A 12,978-nucleotide genomic window follows, 5' to 3' on the forward strand; every position below is an offset into this window, starting at 1 on the left:
CCCCGTATGAAAATGAATGCTGGACTAATTTTCTTAGTATAATTCAGAGTGTCTTGATTAAAATGATGAGATCACTACTTCCTTCTGGAACATGTTTTAAATCTTGATAGAAACATGAAGTGCCATTCAAAGAAAATAAGAGGGCCAACTTGATTTCCCAGTCACCGTTTGGTTGCATTTCCATTCTCAAGAAACACATCATATTCCATATATATCATATTTTTTTTACTTTTTGTGAAAAAAGCACCCCATACAGTGTGTTTTCTCAGAATCCAACAAACCTATCTTTGATATGAAGCCAGCATTTGATTTTCTCTCTCTCTAGCGTTGCATGTATCCAGTCACAGAAAATGAAGATGTATTGAGGAAAAGGTCTTGGTTAAGCTGATTCTCAAAAATAAGAAAAAAAAGACAAGCATTTTAAAAAAGTCATTTGACTTGCAACGCTACAGTTATTTGCATGTCAGTACAGTGGCTCCAAAATTGTAGAGATGCTCCCCAGTTGGGATCCTTAACAAGCTTTGTGGTCTTTAATAGATTTTGATGGTTTTTTTAAAGTCTTTCAATTGTTTAGTAGCTGTAGAGGGAAAGAGGTGTGTCTTCCATCATGTCATCCTGCAAGAAAGAGAAAAAACTTAATTTTGTGCTAGCCCAGACATTAGTGAAAGATGTCTAAGTTTATGTACTATATATATTCTTAGTGACTTCTGAACCATCCCTTAATGAATCTGAGCCCTTCCCATCTCAAAGAATTACCCTTTGGAACAGACAGACTAGGCAACTAATATTAAGGTACAGTGGCAGTGAGGCCATATCCCAGACCAGAGTCTCATGCTTCTTGATGAGAAAGTGCTATTAGTTCATTAAGCTTGAAATGGGGAATTGATTTGGATAGCGGTCATGATGCCAACTTTTAGACTATTCAAATAAGGCTATTCCATTGATCTGGAATAACTCTGCTCTAGCTACAGGTACAGCAATCCCTTCCTATCTCCATAGATATAAAAATATTCCCTAAATATGTTTGCTACTCTCAATACATAATCCTTCACTAATTATATCTGAATGCTTCTAAGAATCGGTTATCAACATCTGCCTTTCTACGTACACATCTGGATTGTGACCTTTGTTCCTCCCCTTCAAAATTCTAGAATTCCTGTTCCCATCTAGAAGAAAAATAACAACAGAATGGGTAAAAACCCAGCAGATGCTCACCATAGGCAAGTCCTGGAGACGTCTAAACCGTAGTCTATTGCTACGTTGTCGATACCTCAAGAAACCCAGGAAAGTCAGAATCCCTACTGTCACAACAAAAATGACAATGACAGCAATCACCAGGGGATCGTTTCCTATTGGACTGACTACTGGTCTACTGGGCAGACCTGAAAGCAAGAAGAAGGCAGTAAAATGTAGCTCATCTTTTGAAGCTATTAAGGTTCATTCACCTAGCTACCTATTTTAACAATCAAAGGAATACATTCAGCTGCATAACCCAAATCCAGCATTGTATTTAATATTATTTATACAAACTTGCAGTGCCTGTCCCAACATCTGTTTCCTCCAAAACTATTTTCAGGCAAAAGTAATTCCTAGCCTAATTTGGAGATATCAGAGACTGAATAAGTGACTTTTTCCTTCTTTTTGCAGACCATATGCTTTGTCACTGTGCTATGTAGTTCTTCCATAGTTTTATCCAAGATTGGCTTTAACTATTTCTCGGTTTTCACCAATCCATCCTAAATCTGTTGTTCCCTAGATGAGACAAGATTGCTAAATGTATACCTTGATTGTTTCCCACATCAAATATAGTTGTCTTGTGATCATGTTTAGCTGGTTGCTCTGTCTCTGCTGATAAGATTTTGTGAGGTAAGAGAGTAGAGGAGGCAACCTTAAATGTTACTGATTGAGAAGTATTGGATGTAGTTATTGTAATCACTTGTTCACGAATAGTAGTCCTTGGAAATGATGTGGAGGCAACAGTGTTCTCTTCTGTGAAAGCCTTATGGTCCATGACTGGCATGGTATTTTTTGTTGGTCCTGTGGTAATGAATGTAGAAGATTTCGGCTGCGAAGCAGCTGCTGTTCCTGCAGAGAAAACTGTCAGTACAGTGGGGGTGAGTGAGAATCCTGGCTCCGCTTAATTCAGAAATACAGAGAATCTACTTTGGCCAGACTTTTTCTAAATGTTTCTACAGTTCTAACATAAATCTTGATAGTTATCAAATCTAATCAAAAGTATGTGGATAAAGCAGGTCCACAGATAGACTCCAGTGTTGGAGCAGGTTATGTGAAGATAACTGGGCATCATGTTGCTCATTTATCAGGGAAGAGTTGGACCTGAGAAAGCAGGCAGGGTCCTCATGACTGTAAATTCAGCCACGTCTATATTAGATCCATTTTCATCCTAACTGACAAAAACCATGAACAATGTTCAATGTTTTACATTTTTACTGGTTGTGTATTACAGTTTTTATAATGATTTCATATACCCTCTGGAGCCATCCAGAATTGGCTGAAAGATGGGTGGCTATATCAACAAATCAGCCATCAAACAGGCACATAGACATAAGCAACATCTACATGCCATTCAAAAGAGACAATTGCAAAGCCAAAAAGGAAACAAAAAGACCAGAAAACTTCCTCACCAGCAATCAACACTCAGATGAACAGATATTAACATAAAGATTAACATTAGATGAACAATCAAGAAGCAAACAATACCTCAATCAAGAAATTGCCAAGCAAGCTAACAGTAAACACCAGCCCAAGCAAGGAACCACCAAACCTACTCCTACCAACACTGACTGGGCAAGCCACTGGTATATAAAATGAGAGTAAACCCCATTCCCTACTAAAACTGATGATTCAGGGCAACAAAAGAAGATCGGCTGGGAGGCATTATTTTTTAGAACACTGAGGCCACAGAAATATTTGACCATAACTCTGCAAACTTAGGGGGTATGTTTTTTAGCTCAGATGGCGTTCTCTTTCTTTTTTCCATTTTTTGGAAAATACAGAGTATCTAATTGTAATCTAATATAATGTTTTTACAGGCTGTGGACTGTAAAGCAGAATTAGTTGAGTTATCCTGGTCATATTTATTTAAACCACGTATTGTGATAAATTATTGATAACTGCCCAGTCTTACCTTGTGTCTCCTTTGATTGCAAAATTTCTGTAGCCAGGATCTTGGTGCTGGAAGTAAGCAAGGATGTGGCACTGATGTATCTTCTATCACCATCCGAGCCAAATGTATTAGTTTCCAGTAAATGTGAAGTTGGTGTAAGAAATAAAGAAGGGTCAGTGCTACCATTAGAGGCATTATTTGCAGTCTGAGTCTGTATCCTTGCCGTGGTATTCAAATAGCCAGGCTTAGTAGTGGTCAGATAATCTGGCTGACTGATGCTGCTGACATTGACTTGTGAGGTGCTTTTGATAATGTTATCCCTATTGGTGGCTGTGGCTTGGAAGTTTCTAGCCTCAGTGTGAGGAAGTGTGAACTGAGAAACTGTGCTGGAGGAAGCTGATGATCCATTCTTCCCATCTCCTGGTACAGGAAAACAAACAGAAAAACAAAATTTGGCAGCATCCTTACAACATATGTCCTTCCCTAGAAGATCAGCTGGAGAAATAAGTATCAAAGAGAAGGAATAAATCCACATCCAAAACAATTGCTGTCAAAGGGACAGCGAATTGGGGAGTAAGTTCTTTTGTAACTGAACTCTCTTCAGAAATTACTACACCTATATTCCTTCCTCTAATAAAGTAATTGGGTAAAATTGTGTACTGTAATAAAAGAGACCAAGCTATACGTAATCACCACTGTCATTTCCATGGATAGAATTCAAGGGGTATCACCAGAATTACCACATCATGAATCCAAAAGAATAATATTTCCCCTGAACACTATATTTGCAGTTTTGCAGATTTAACTATGTTTTGAACTGTTCTAATTTCCTTAGAAAATTTGCCATGAAAAATGTTGCTGGGGGGGAAGGGTGGACAGCACTTTCAGATTTTTGGACCATCAGATACAGATTTCGTAAGACAAACTAGCAATGCTCTGACAGACATAAAGTAGACTTTGATTTGAGAGTGGAAAAAGGGAATTACATGCAACTCATATTAATCCAAGTGGTAGTTGGCACCAGGTCAGTTTTTCCTGGGCTTAGAAACTAAGCAGGACTGGACTTGATTAGTATTTAGATGAGAGCATTAGGGAATGCCAATTTTTTTTATTAGGCAGACAAAAAACAATATACACACAAAACCTAGGTGTGCCTATTTCATTCCAGATTAGAACATGCAGGATTTTAGATTAAGTATTCATTCAGATTTTCTCTCTGGTTTGAAAATAGTATTTTGTATTGCTTTTTGTCTACCTTAACTACTAGATTGACAAACTTGGGATAAGAACAATATCGTGATCCTGAACATGAAAACTGGGACACAGCAGTCTTATATAATATGTTCCAAAGCACCGGTCCTCTCTTAATGCAACTAATAGGTATTAGATAAATTAATAGTAGTAATGAACCACCATCAGCACCCTAGAGATCACACACAGTAAACCTGTTTCATACAATTCCTACATTTACATTTTCAAAAAGTTCTTATTCCTGTGTTCATTGTTTCCTTTATCATTTACAATGATTCTAGAGAAAATTTCTGAAAGTCAACAAGTGAATGAAACTTAACTAACAGTAAAAAAAAAAACAACCTCCAAACTAATCCCAAACTACCACAGGTAATATTTATTTTGAGTATTTGTACTTCTAATATTTATTTCATCATGGAAAAAACAACCTAGTGCCCATTTAGTATTAATTAAATTAAATTAAAATATAATATTGTACCACTTGGGGTACTTTTTGTAGAAAAAACATCAAAATTAATTTTCTTTTCTATGCAAAGAAGAGGTATTGGATTAAAGTATTTAACTAGTTAGAGGGAAATTATCTGAATAAACATCTTACCCTTAAAATTGTGCCCACAGTACAGGTAGTACTGGACTTACAACCACAAGTGAACCCATAATTTCTGTTGCTAAGTAAAACATTTAAGTGGAATTTGCCCCAATTTTATGACCTTGTCACAGTTGTTAAGTGAATTACAGCAGTTGTTAAGTTAGTAAAACCAACACAATTGTTCTCTAGAGCGCTGAAAGTTGCAAAGCTGGTGCAAATTTAATCTATCAGTTGCTGTCCCTACTTAAAATTAAACTCTTATTGGCAGAAATAGTTTTAAAGTGGTAGAACTAGGTTATCAACATTTTCTCTTTTCTCCCTCTGACCCGAGAGAGAGAAAAAAAAAATGCAAGCAGGAAATCTTGCTGTGGTGAAGGTTTAAACTGAAAGACTATTTTACTACATCATGCACAACAGTGCTGTTGTGAATAATTACATAATCTTTATTTTTAAAACTATGCCCATATACAGTATAGCTGTAGTAATGTGCACATTCAACAAAAAAGCAATGTAAAGCTGCACAAGGGCCTCTTGCTTCATAATTGCCATGCTATGTTATAATTTATAGCACTTGCCTGCCTATGCTATAAACACACATAATCTTTTAAATTTTGTTTACTCTTTGTAGGAACATTATGCATGGCTATGGATTGGTACAATGAATGCTACACTGTGTTCATTAACACATACATCAATTTAAATCAGCCACCGTTGATTTAGGTTACTGTACGTGTTAATCTGATGTGCAAACTGGCCAGTAACTCCTTAGAATAAATAGGGGCACTTACAGGGGAGATTGTCTATCTCCCAGCTTAGTTTTTGCTTAGCAATAAAGTAACGCTCTTACAGTATTCATATTGCACACTTCTTCAAGAGTTCAAAACTGCACACATTATCTTCCCCAACCTGGCATTCTCCAGATGTATTTGGTCACCAATTCCCAAATTGGCCAGGAATTTTGGGAACTGCAGTCCCTATGGGGGTGAGATTGAGAAAGGCTGATGTACATGATGAACCCATTGTGACCTGATAAAATTAATATTTGCCTGCATATGTTACATTAGCCCAGAGCATTTAATTCAAAGAGTGGTGTATCTAAGAACTTTAAGGGGGAAAAGATATGTTCGCTTGCCAAAATGTTTCAAGACACTCTTTCATTCATCTCCATACTTATACTAATATAGGGCACAAATCCAACACATTAATTGCAAGCTAGGAATAGAAGATTTGAAGCCCAAGAATAAATATAGTACCTAAGCACAAAATATCTAAAAATTGTTAACAGCAACTGAAATAAATATATCAATATTCGTCTAAAAGTTTTATAAATGGAATAAGCTACTTCAATAGAACACTTAAGAAGGATTCCCTTCCATACAATAGTACACAGATTGTATTCCACAAACCTGTTTCTGTGTATATTGTATTCTCTGCACCAGACATCTTGGACTGAACCATCCCATTTAATTTTAAAGTATCGCAAATCCACATTGACTATATGTTACATACTGCTTCCAGTATACTTATAACTTCAACAATAGAGCAGTGCTGGGAATTCTTTCATTTCTTGCTTTTTTACTTCAAAGGAAGCATTTTATAAAATGAGTAGTGAGTTTGACAATTTTTTTAATAAGCATAGACTTTCTTCCAGCATAATTAGCACAAAAGGGAAAGTTATCAGTTGAGCAATCTGATATCTGATTAATCTGCTAGTGACTACAATTTAGTCAATTGTGGGAAAAGAGGTGAGGAAACAGGAGGAAGATTGCAGTCCACAAATGTTTTATACTGACTTTTTTCCCATTCCAATCTCATTTTATGTTAGAAGCCTATGTTATTTGCAATATATACAATCTGAGAAAAAAAATACTAACAAGTATTTACAGAGAAAGATAATCCTAAATTTGGTCATCGTCCTAAACAAAGATTAGATTTTTAAAAAAACTAATCTTCCATTTTTCTCATATTCTCGGGTAACTGAAGATAACCATTCCATTTAAAAAAATTAATCATTTGAAGAAATATTTCTTCAGCTAAATACATCATCTTCTATCTTCAGAAAAAGTTTCCTAAAAATTTCCAGATGATAAATGCTCTTTACTGATTCACTTATTAGCATTCTTTATAAAGCTTTGGGAAAAATATGACAATAAATTAAACCTTAATTTGGCATCAGTGTAACTTTTAATATGCAGCACACATTTTGACTATAATATTTTTAGGAAGATGAGATACTTCTCTGAAGAATCCTTATCTGAGACAGCAGATGACAGGATAAAATGCTCCATCTTCTCCTTCCCAAATGTAAATTAGGAAGTTTGCATTTCATAGTCAAATGGATTTGAAATCATACACATGCAATGTGAGGATAAACACACTTGACTTTCTTGCATGACTGTTATAAAGATTACTGCAATTAAGAACTGAAAGTGCCATAAACATGAAATTGTTAACGGATACTGCAAAATTTCCACAGAATCTTTATACTGAGAGGAAACGCACAGCACCTGTCCTTGGCTTAGACATCAATATTTCCTCTTTAAACTGTAAATATAATTCTTCTCTTTCATTGCACTCTGCAACCAGCAAAAAGAACATTAACATCTAAACATGTTTACATTTTTAAAACTACAATGAGGAATAAATAGAAAGATATATATAATTTGAAATTTAATGAAAAACATCAGATTTTGCTTGAGTGTGTTTTCAAGAGAAATTATATTCATATATTTATGGTGCTACTGCCTTTTCACTTTTTCCCCTTTTCCCTAATGCAAAGAAAAATCAAAATGTTTAAACTATGATGATTAATTTCCCGTTGCTACAATCTTAATTTTTTTTTTAAATGAAATCCAACTATGTCCAATGTAATTTACTTTTGGAGACAATAAATCTAGGACACTTAATAAATCAATAAACTAGGGCACTTGGATGTTGGGGGGGGGGAAAGATACACATTTTTGTGTTATTGTTGAAATCTCAACTTTGGGCATATAGTTTTTGACACTATGCATAATCATTGAATTGATAGAAGCTATACATCTCTGATTTATATACTCTGTCATTCTTAAATAAAGAATCTGGCAAAATAGCAGAAGTATAGTCATATGTAACTATTTTAACCTTAATCAACAAACAATTATGATGAAGATATATAATTGCAAATGAAAATAGTATTTTCATTAATATCTATATTAACTAAAATGTTTAAATTGGTAATTATATTAGTAATCCTCCTTTCCCTCACTACAAGTAGTGAACATAAAAGGAAATACTATTCCACCCAAATCTAAAATCTCAGCTTATAAATTATTTATATAAATCAACCAAATATAACCAAAATAATAAAATCAGCCAAAATATCTTTACACTACTCTATTGACAAGCATGAATTAAAATATCAGTTAAGCAACTCTCATAAATGCACTCATCTATTTGTATATAATTTGAGATATAATGTTTGTATCTTTACAAGACCTTAAAATGACTAGGGTGGGCATGTCAGTCTGACATTTATGAAATATCTTGAAAATTTGCATAAAGTCCTTACCAAGCATACAGGAATTAAATTAAAACACTGAAGTGGCATACAAATCTGAGTAAATAAATCAATGAAACTGAACTTACATTTTAAAAAACATCCTCCATATATATATATATATATATATATATATATATATATATATATATATATATATATATATATATATATATATATATATATATATATATATATATATATATACCTGGACCTGGATAGAGATGCTGATTTAATTGACACTGTCAAAATATGTATGAAGTGCACTGTATTTTGGGGTACAGCCAGCCTGGCTCTAACAAAATTATTTTGAAGTGTTCTCAAAATCTCTATTTTCTATAGATTTCCATCATTTTAGGAACTCAGTATAAGTATATTAAGTATATTATTCTGTTAACTGGTTAATATAGGATATATAAATACCATTATCAAAATGCTACACTAAATGGTCTGGAAGAGTGATAAAAAACTGCTTTATAACTAACAGTGCCTGGAGCCATAGAATTATGAGTAGATAAGAGAGGGAATCATTTATTTGTCTTCACCCATGTAGTCCTTTTGCTTTTCAAATCAGTGCTAGGAAGTTTGGATTTAAAGAAGTTCTGCAGTGATTGTTACTTTGAACTCCAAGAGAAAGAGCCCTTAGGACAGACATGCTTTATGCCTGAATTCACACAACATGCTTAACTTGTTTACTGGTTTCTCCTTAAACATAGATTTATAAGCCAATCAAACAGGTTGAATTTGCAGAGCATTCTAATACACATAAAGGTAAAGATTCCCCTTGCACATACATGCTAGTTGTTCCCGACTCTAGGGTGCTCATCTCTGTTTCAAAGCCAAAGAGCCAGCACTGTCCGAAGATGTCTCCGTGGTCATATGGCCGGTATGACTAAATGGAACACTGTTACCTTCCCACCAAAGGTGGCTTCTATTTTTCTACTTGCATTTTTACGTGCTTTCGAACTGGTATGTTGGCAGAAGCTGGACAAGTAATGGGAGCTCACTCCATTATGCAGCGCTAGGGATTTGAACCACTGAACTGCCGACCTTTCTGACTGACAAGCTCACCATCTTAGCCACTGAGCCACCGAGCCACCATGTCCTGCTAATATACATACATATGCACAAAATCAAAGTTTGTGAGTTCAGAGGCTAGGTATGTAACTGGCAAGTACAACTGCTGGAACTATAATTGGTGATTGTACAAATACACCTATTTGAGCAGAAGTCTCACCTTCCCATATCCTATCTTATTAAGAGGTCCTGAATCTGCAATCAGGAAATGCTTTGAAGAAAATATAACTCTGCAGCAAATACACCAAATAAAGAAAATTGTGACTTCCCAGGTAGCAGAAATAAAGAAATCTAATAAGCAACGAAAAGCGAGGGATGAGTTTCCGCTAAGTAGTGTAGATAAACATGCAACCTGAGTGAAAAAAACCCAGGTTTTGAACCAGAGATACGACTCAAACTGTTTTGAATACTGGCAGTCTACTTGTGAAATCTATACGCAGAAGGCAAGAGCATTTCTTGATGCGTTTCAGAGTGTGTTTTCCAAACTACTGTTCTGATGAAGCCTTATTTGAGTTCCCAAATGCCCTGGTGGTGGACGTGGCAGCTTCAGCTCTAACACTACTCATTTGGTAAACAACAAGCCCAAAGAGTAGTCAGGGCCTGCATCAAACCTGGGAGCTTTAATCCTTGGGAAAACTGGGTGCCAGCCCTAAGGAAGGGCACCCCAGAGCCCATCGCATCATGAACCTAAGGAAAGCCTGACCCTCTAGCTGGCCATTGAGCCCCTCCAGGAAATTTAGGCTGAAAGCGAAACAGAAAGACTTAACGCAGGCAGGAGAGCAATGCCTTCTTAGATGGCAAAACATTTGGCGCGTCCAATCCAAACAGGACGGGCAGACTCGCCATGGGGAGGTCTTCCAGGGACTTTTGGTTTTACAATGGCTTCTGAGGTTCCTCAAACGTCTGGGCTACTTCCAACCGCGCCTGCCTGCACCCGAGACCCGACCTTTCAGGAGGGATGGAGCGAGCGGTGCACGTACCTGGCAGAGACAGGAGGCTTCCAGCGAGGAAGCAACAAACGGCCGTGAGGTTGTATAGGGGGCGACGAATTCCCATCATGATGGGCCGGCCCTAGCGGCGATCGGTCAGGGCGAGAGAGAGAAAAGGAGAACCGGCGCCCCCGGCAGCGGCTGTAAAGATCTGGTCCTGGAGAGCGAGTCACTGCCACGTGGTTCGTTCACAAACACAAGGATGGGACTAGTCGGGACGTGTTGCGGCCTCTTTTTCGCTCCCCGACTCCTTACAAAACTGCCCGAGTTCTTCAGTTGTTCCGTATCGTTCGCAGAACTCTCACGCCCCCTGCGGAAAAAAAATCTACCCCACTGACTGGGGGCCGCAGCCCCTCTCCCTGCTGAAACGCAGAAGCCGATGCTTTCTCCGCAATCGGCCAGAGTTTTTCTAGAAGAGCAACAAGAGGAGCAGAAAGTGCAACACCGTCCCATTGACACCGTCTGGGAACAAACCGGCGGCGCTGCGAGAACAGCTCCGCCCCTTCACCGTCGGAGCCGTGGGGTGGGGTGGGTCAAAGGAGACCATCGTCTCCGCGATAGGTGACGAAATTAGCTTTGAGAATCTGTTCAACATTCACCCATGTTGCCTCAATATCCCGGTTACCCTGACTGGAGACAGAGAACACACGAAGGAGAATCAGGAAGTACAGTCCGCAGATCTGGGGGGGAAAGTCTCAGATGTTTACCTTTTCTGAACTGACACGCCTAAAACCAATACAATGCTACATTAAAAGTAGCGACTTTAACAAGTTTACCCAACTAGGTGGCAGCACACAACTCATTCTGGCTGATGTTGGGAAGGCAAGCTACATGTATCTGATTACTAGGGTCTGGATGGGAGTAAACAAGCTGGCACTCAATCCCGACAAGACGGAGTGGCTATTGATGTTGCCCCCCAAGAATGGACCAGATATTCCATCTCTTAGCCTGGGGGGAGAAAGTCTTCACCCCTCAGAGAGGGTCCGCAACTTGGGTGTCCTCCTGGATTCTCAGCTGACATTTGAATACCACCTGTCGGCTGTGACCAGGGGGGGCTTTTGCCCAGGTTCTTTTAACTGGTGCACCAGTTGCGGCCCTACCTGGACCGGGAGGCACTTCAAATGGTCACTCATGCTCTCGCCACCTCTAGGCTTGATTACTGCAATGCGCTTTACTTGGGGCTGCCCCTGAAGAGTGTTCGGAGACTATAATTGGTCCAGAATGCGGCCGCGCGAGCGATATCAAGTGTACCTAGGTACACCCATGTTACACCTATCCTCCGCGAGCTGCACTGGCTTCCCATCGGTCTCCAAATGCGCTTCAAGGTGCTGGTCGTTACCTTTAAAGCCCTACATGGCTTGGGACCTGGATATCTGCGGGACCGCCTCCTGCCACATACCTCCCAACGGCCCATAAGATCCCACAGGCTGGGCCTCCTCCGGGTACCGTCGACCGGGCAATGCCGGTTGGTGACTACTCGGGGGAGGTCTTTCTCTGTAGCTGCCCCGGCCCTGTGGAATGATCTACCCGCAGAGATCCGGACCCTTCCCACTCTCTCGGCCTTCCGGAAAGCCATTAAAACCTGGCTGTTCCGGCAAGCCTGGGGCTGTTGACCCCAAATACGGTCCAGCCCCATTCAGAATGGAGTGCATGATGTGTTGTGTTTTATATCTATCTTTCTTCCCTGTATCTTACTTTTTTTCTTTTTTGATTATTTTTATATTGTAAGCCACCCGGAGTCCTACGGGATTGGGCGGCATATAAATGTTATTAAACTTACAAACTTATAAACTTACTACTTGTAAGGCAAAGACCGCCATTAGGGTACCCCAGGGCGATTTGATATTTGGTGAATCGTGAATAATCCTGGAAAAAAGAAATGGTAAAACATTTCCAAAAATGCTACACGGATCGTCTACAAAGGTACTAGGAAAGCTCAAATGAGTCCAGATTTGGGGCATTTCCCTGACACTTACATGCAAAACAAATATACCTTGGCAGCTATAATACTGATGTGTAAAGGTAGGCAGTTGGGTAAATTTTATTTATTTAAATATTTTTATTAAACATATTTTGACATTTACACCTCATTTTCAATCTTTTACAGCGCTCCAGTATAGGTATCACTCATAATTACATAGTGGTTATTTCATTATTCTTCTTTTCCACTTATATACATCACTGCTCTATATATTATATATTATATCAATATTTATATATATATATATACATTTTCACCTTAATATAACTCTTAAATAACCTTTATGTATGATCTTTATGTTATTATCTAACCAATTGTACCATATGTCCCAAATCCTATAATTGTGGTTTATAGACTTGAATTTATTATTTGGCATGTCTGAATGAAGCCTATCATGTTTATTCAATAAACTAACTAAACTAGTTA

General features: G+C 38.0%; 1 protein-coding gene across 3 annotated transcripts; it reads right to left on the bottom strand.

Annotated features, from left to right (window-relative positions):
- Positions 1-210: 210 nt before the first annotated feature.
- LOC116509536 lies at positions 211-11,238 on the bottom strand. 3 transcript variants are annotated; one of them, XM_032218703.1, is made up of 5 exons: positions 10,563-11,238; positions 3,149-3,547; positions 1,783-2,085; positions 1,216-1,382; positions 211-615 (listed from the first exon to the last, which is right to left on the bottom strand). In XM_032218703.1, the coding sequence occupies exons 1-5, from the start codon at positions 10,639-10,641 to the stop codon at positions 571-573; spliced, it is 993 nt and encodes a 330-aa protein (XP_032074594.1). In that variant the 5' UTR covers positions 10,642-11,238; the 3' UTR covers positions 211-570. The 3 variants fall into 3 exon arrangements, with proteins under 3 accessions (XP_032074594.1, XP_032074593.1, XP_032074595.1); XM_032218702.1 differs by having other exon boundaries at positions 1,783-2,097; positions 10,563-11,231; XM_032218704.1 differs by lacking the exon at positions 1,783-2,085.
- Positions 11,239-12,978: the final 1,740 nt, after the last annotated feature.

This window comes from Thamnophis elegans, chromosome 5, assembly GCF_009769535.1.
Source record: "Thamnophis elegans isolate rThaEle1 chromosome 5, rThaEle1.pri, whole genome shotgun sequence".
In the NCBI taxonomy this organism is placed as follows: domain Eukaryota; kingdom Metazoa; phylum Chordata; class Lepidosauria; order Squamata; family Colubridae; genus Thamnophis; species Thamnophis elegans.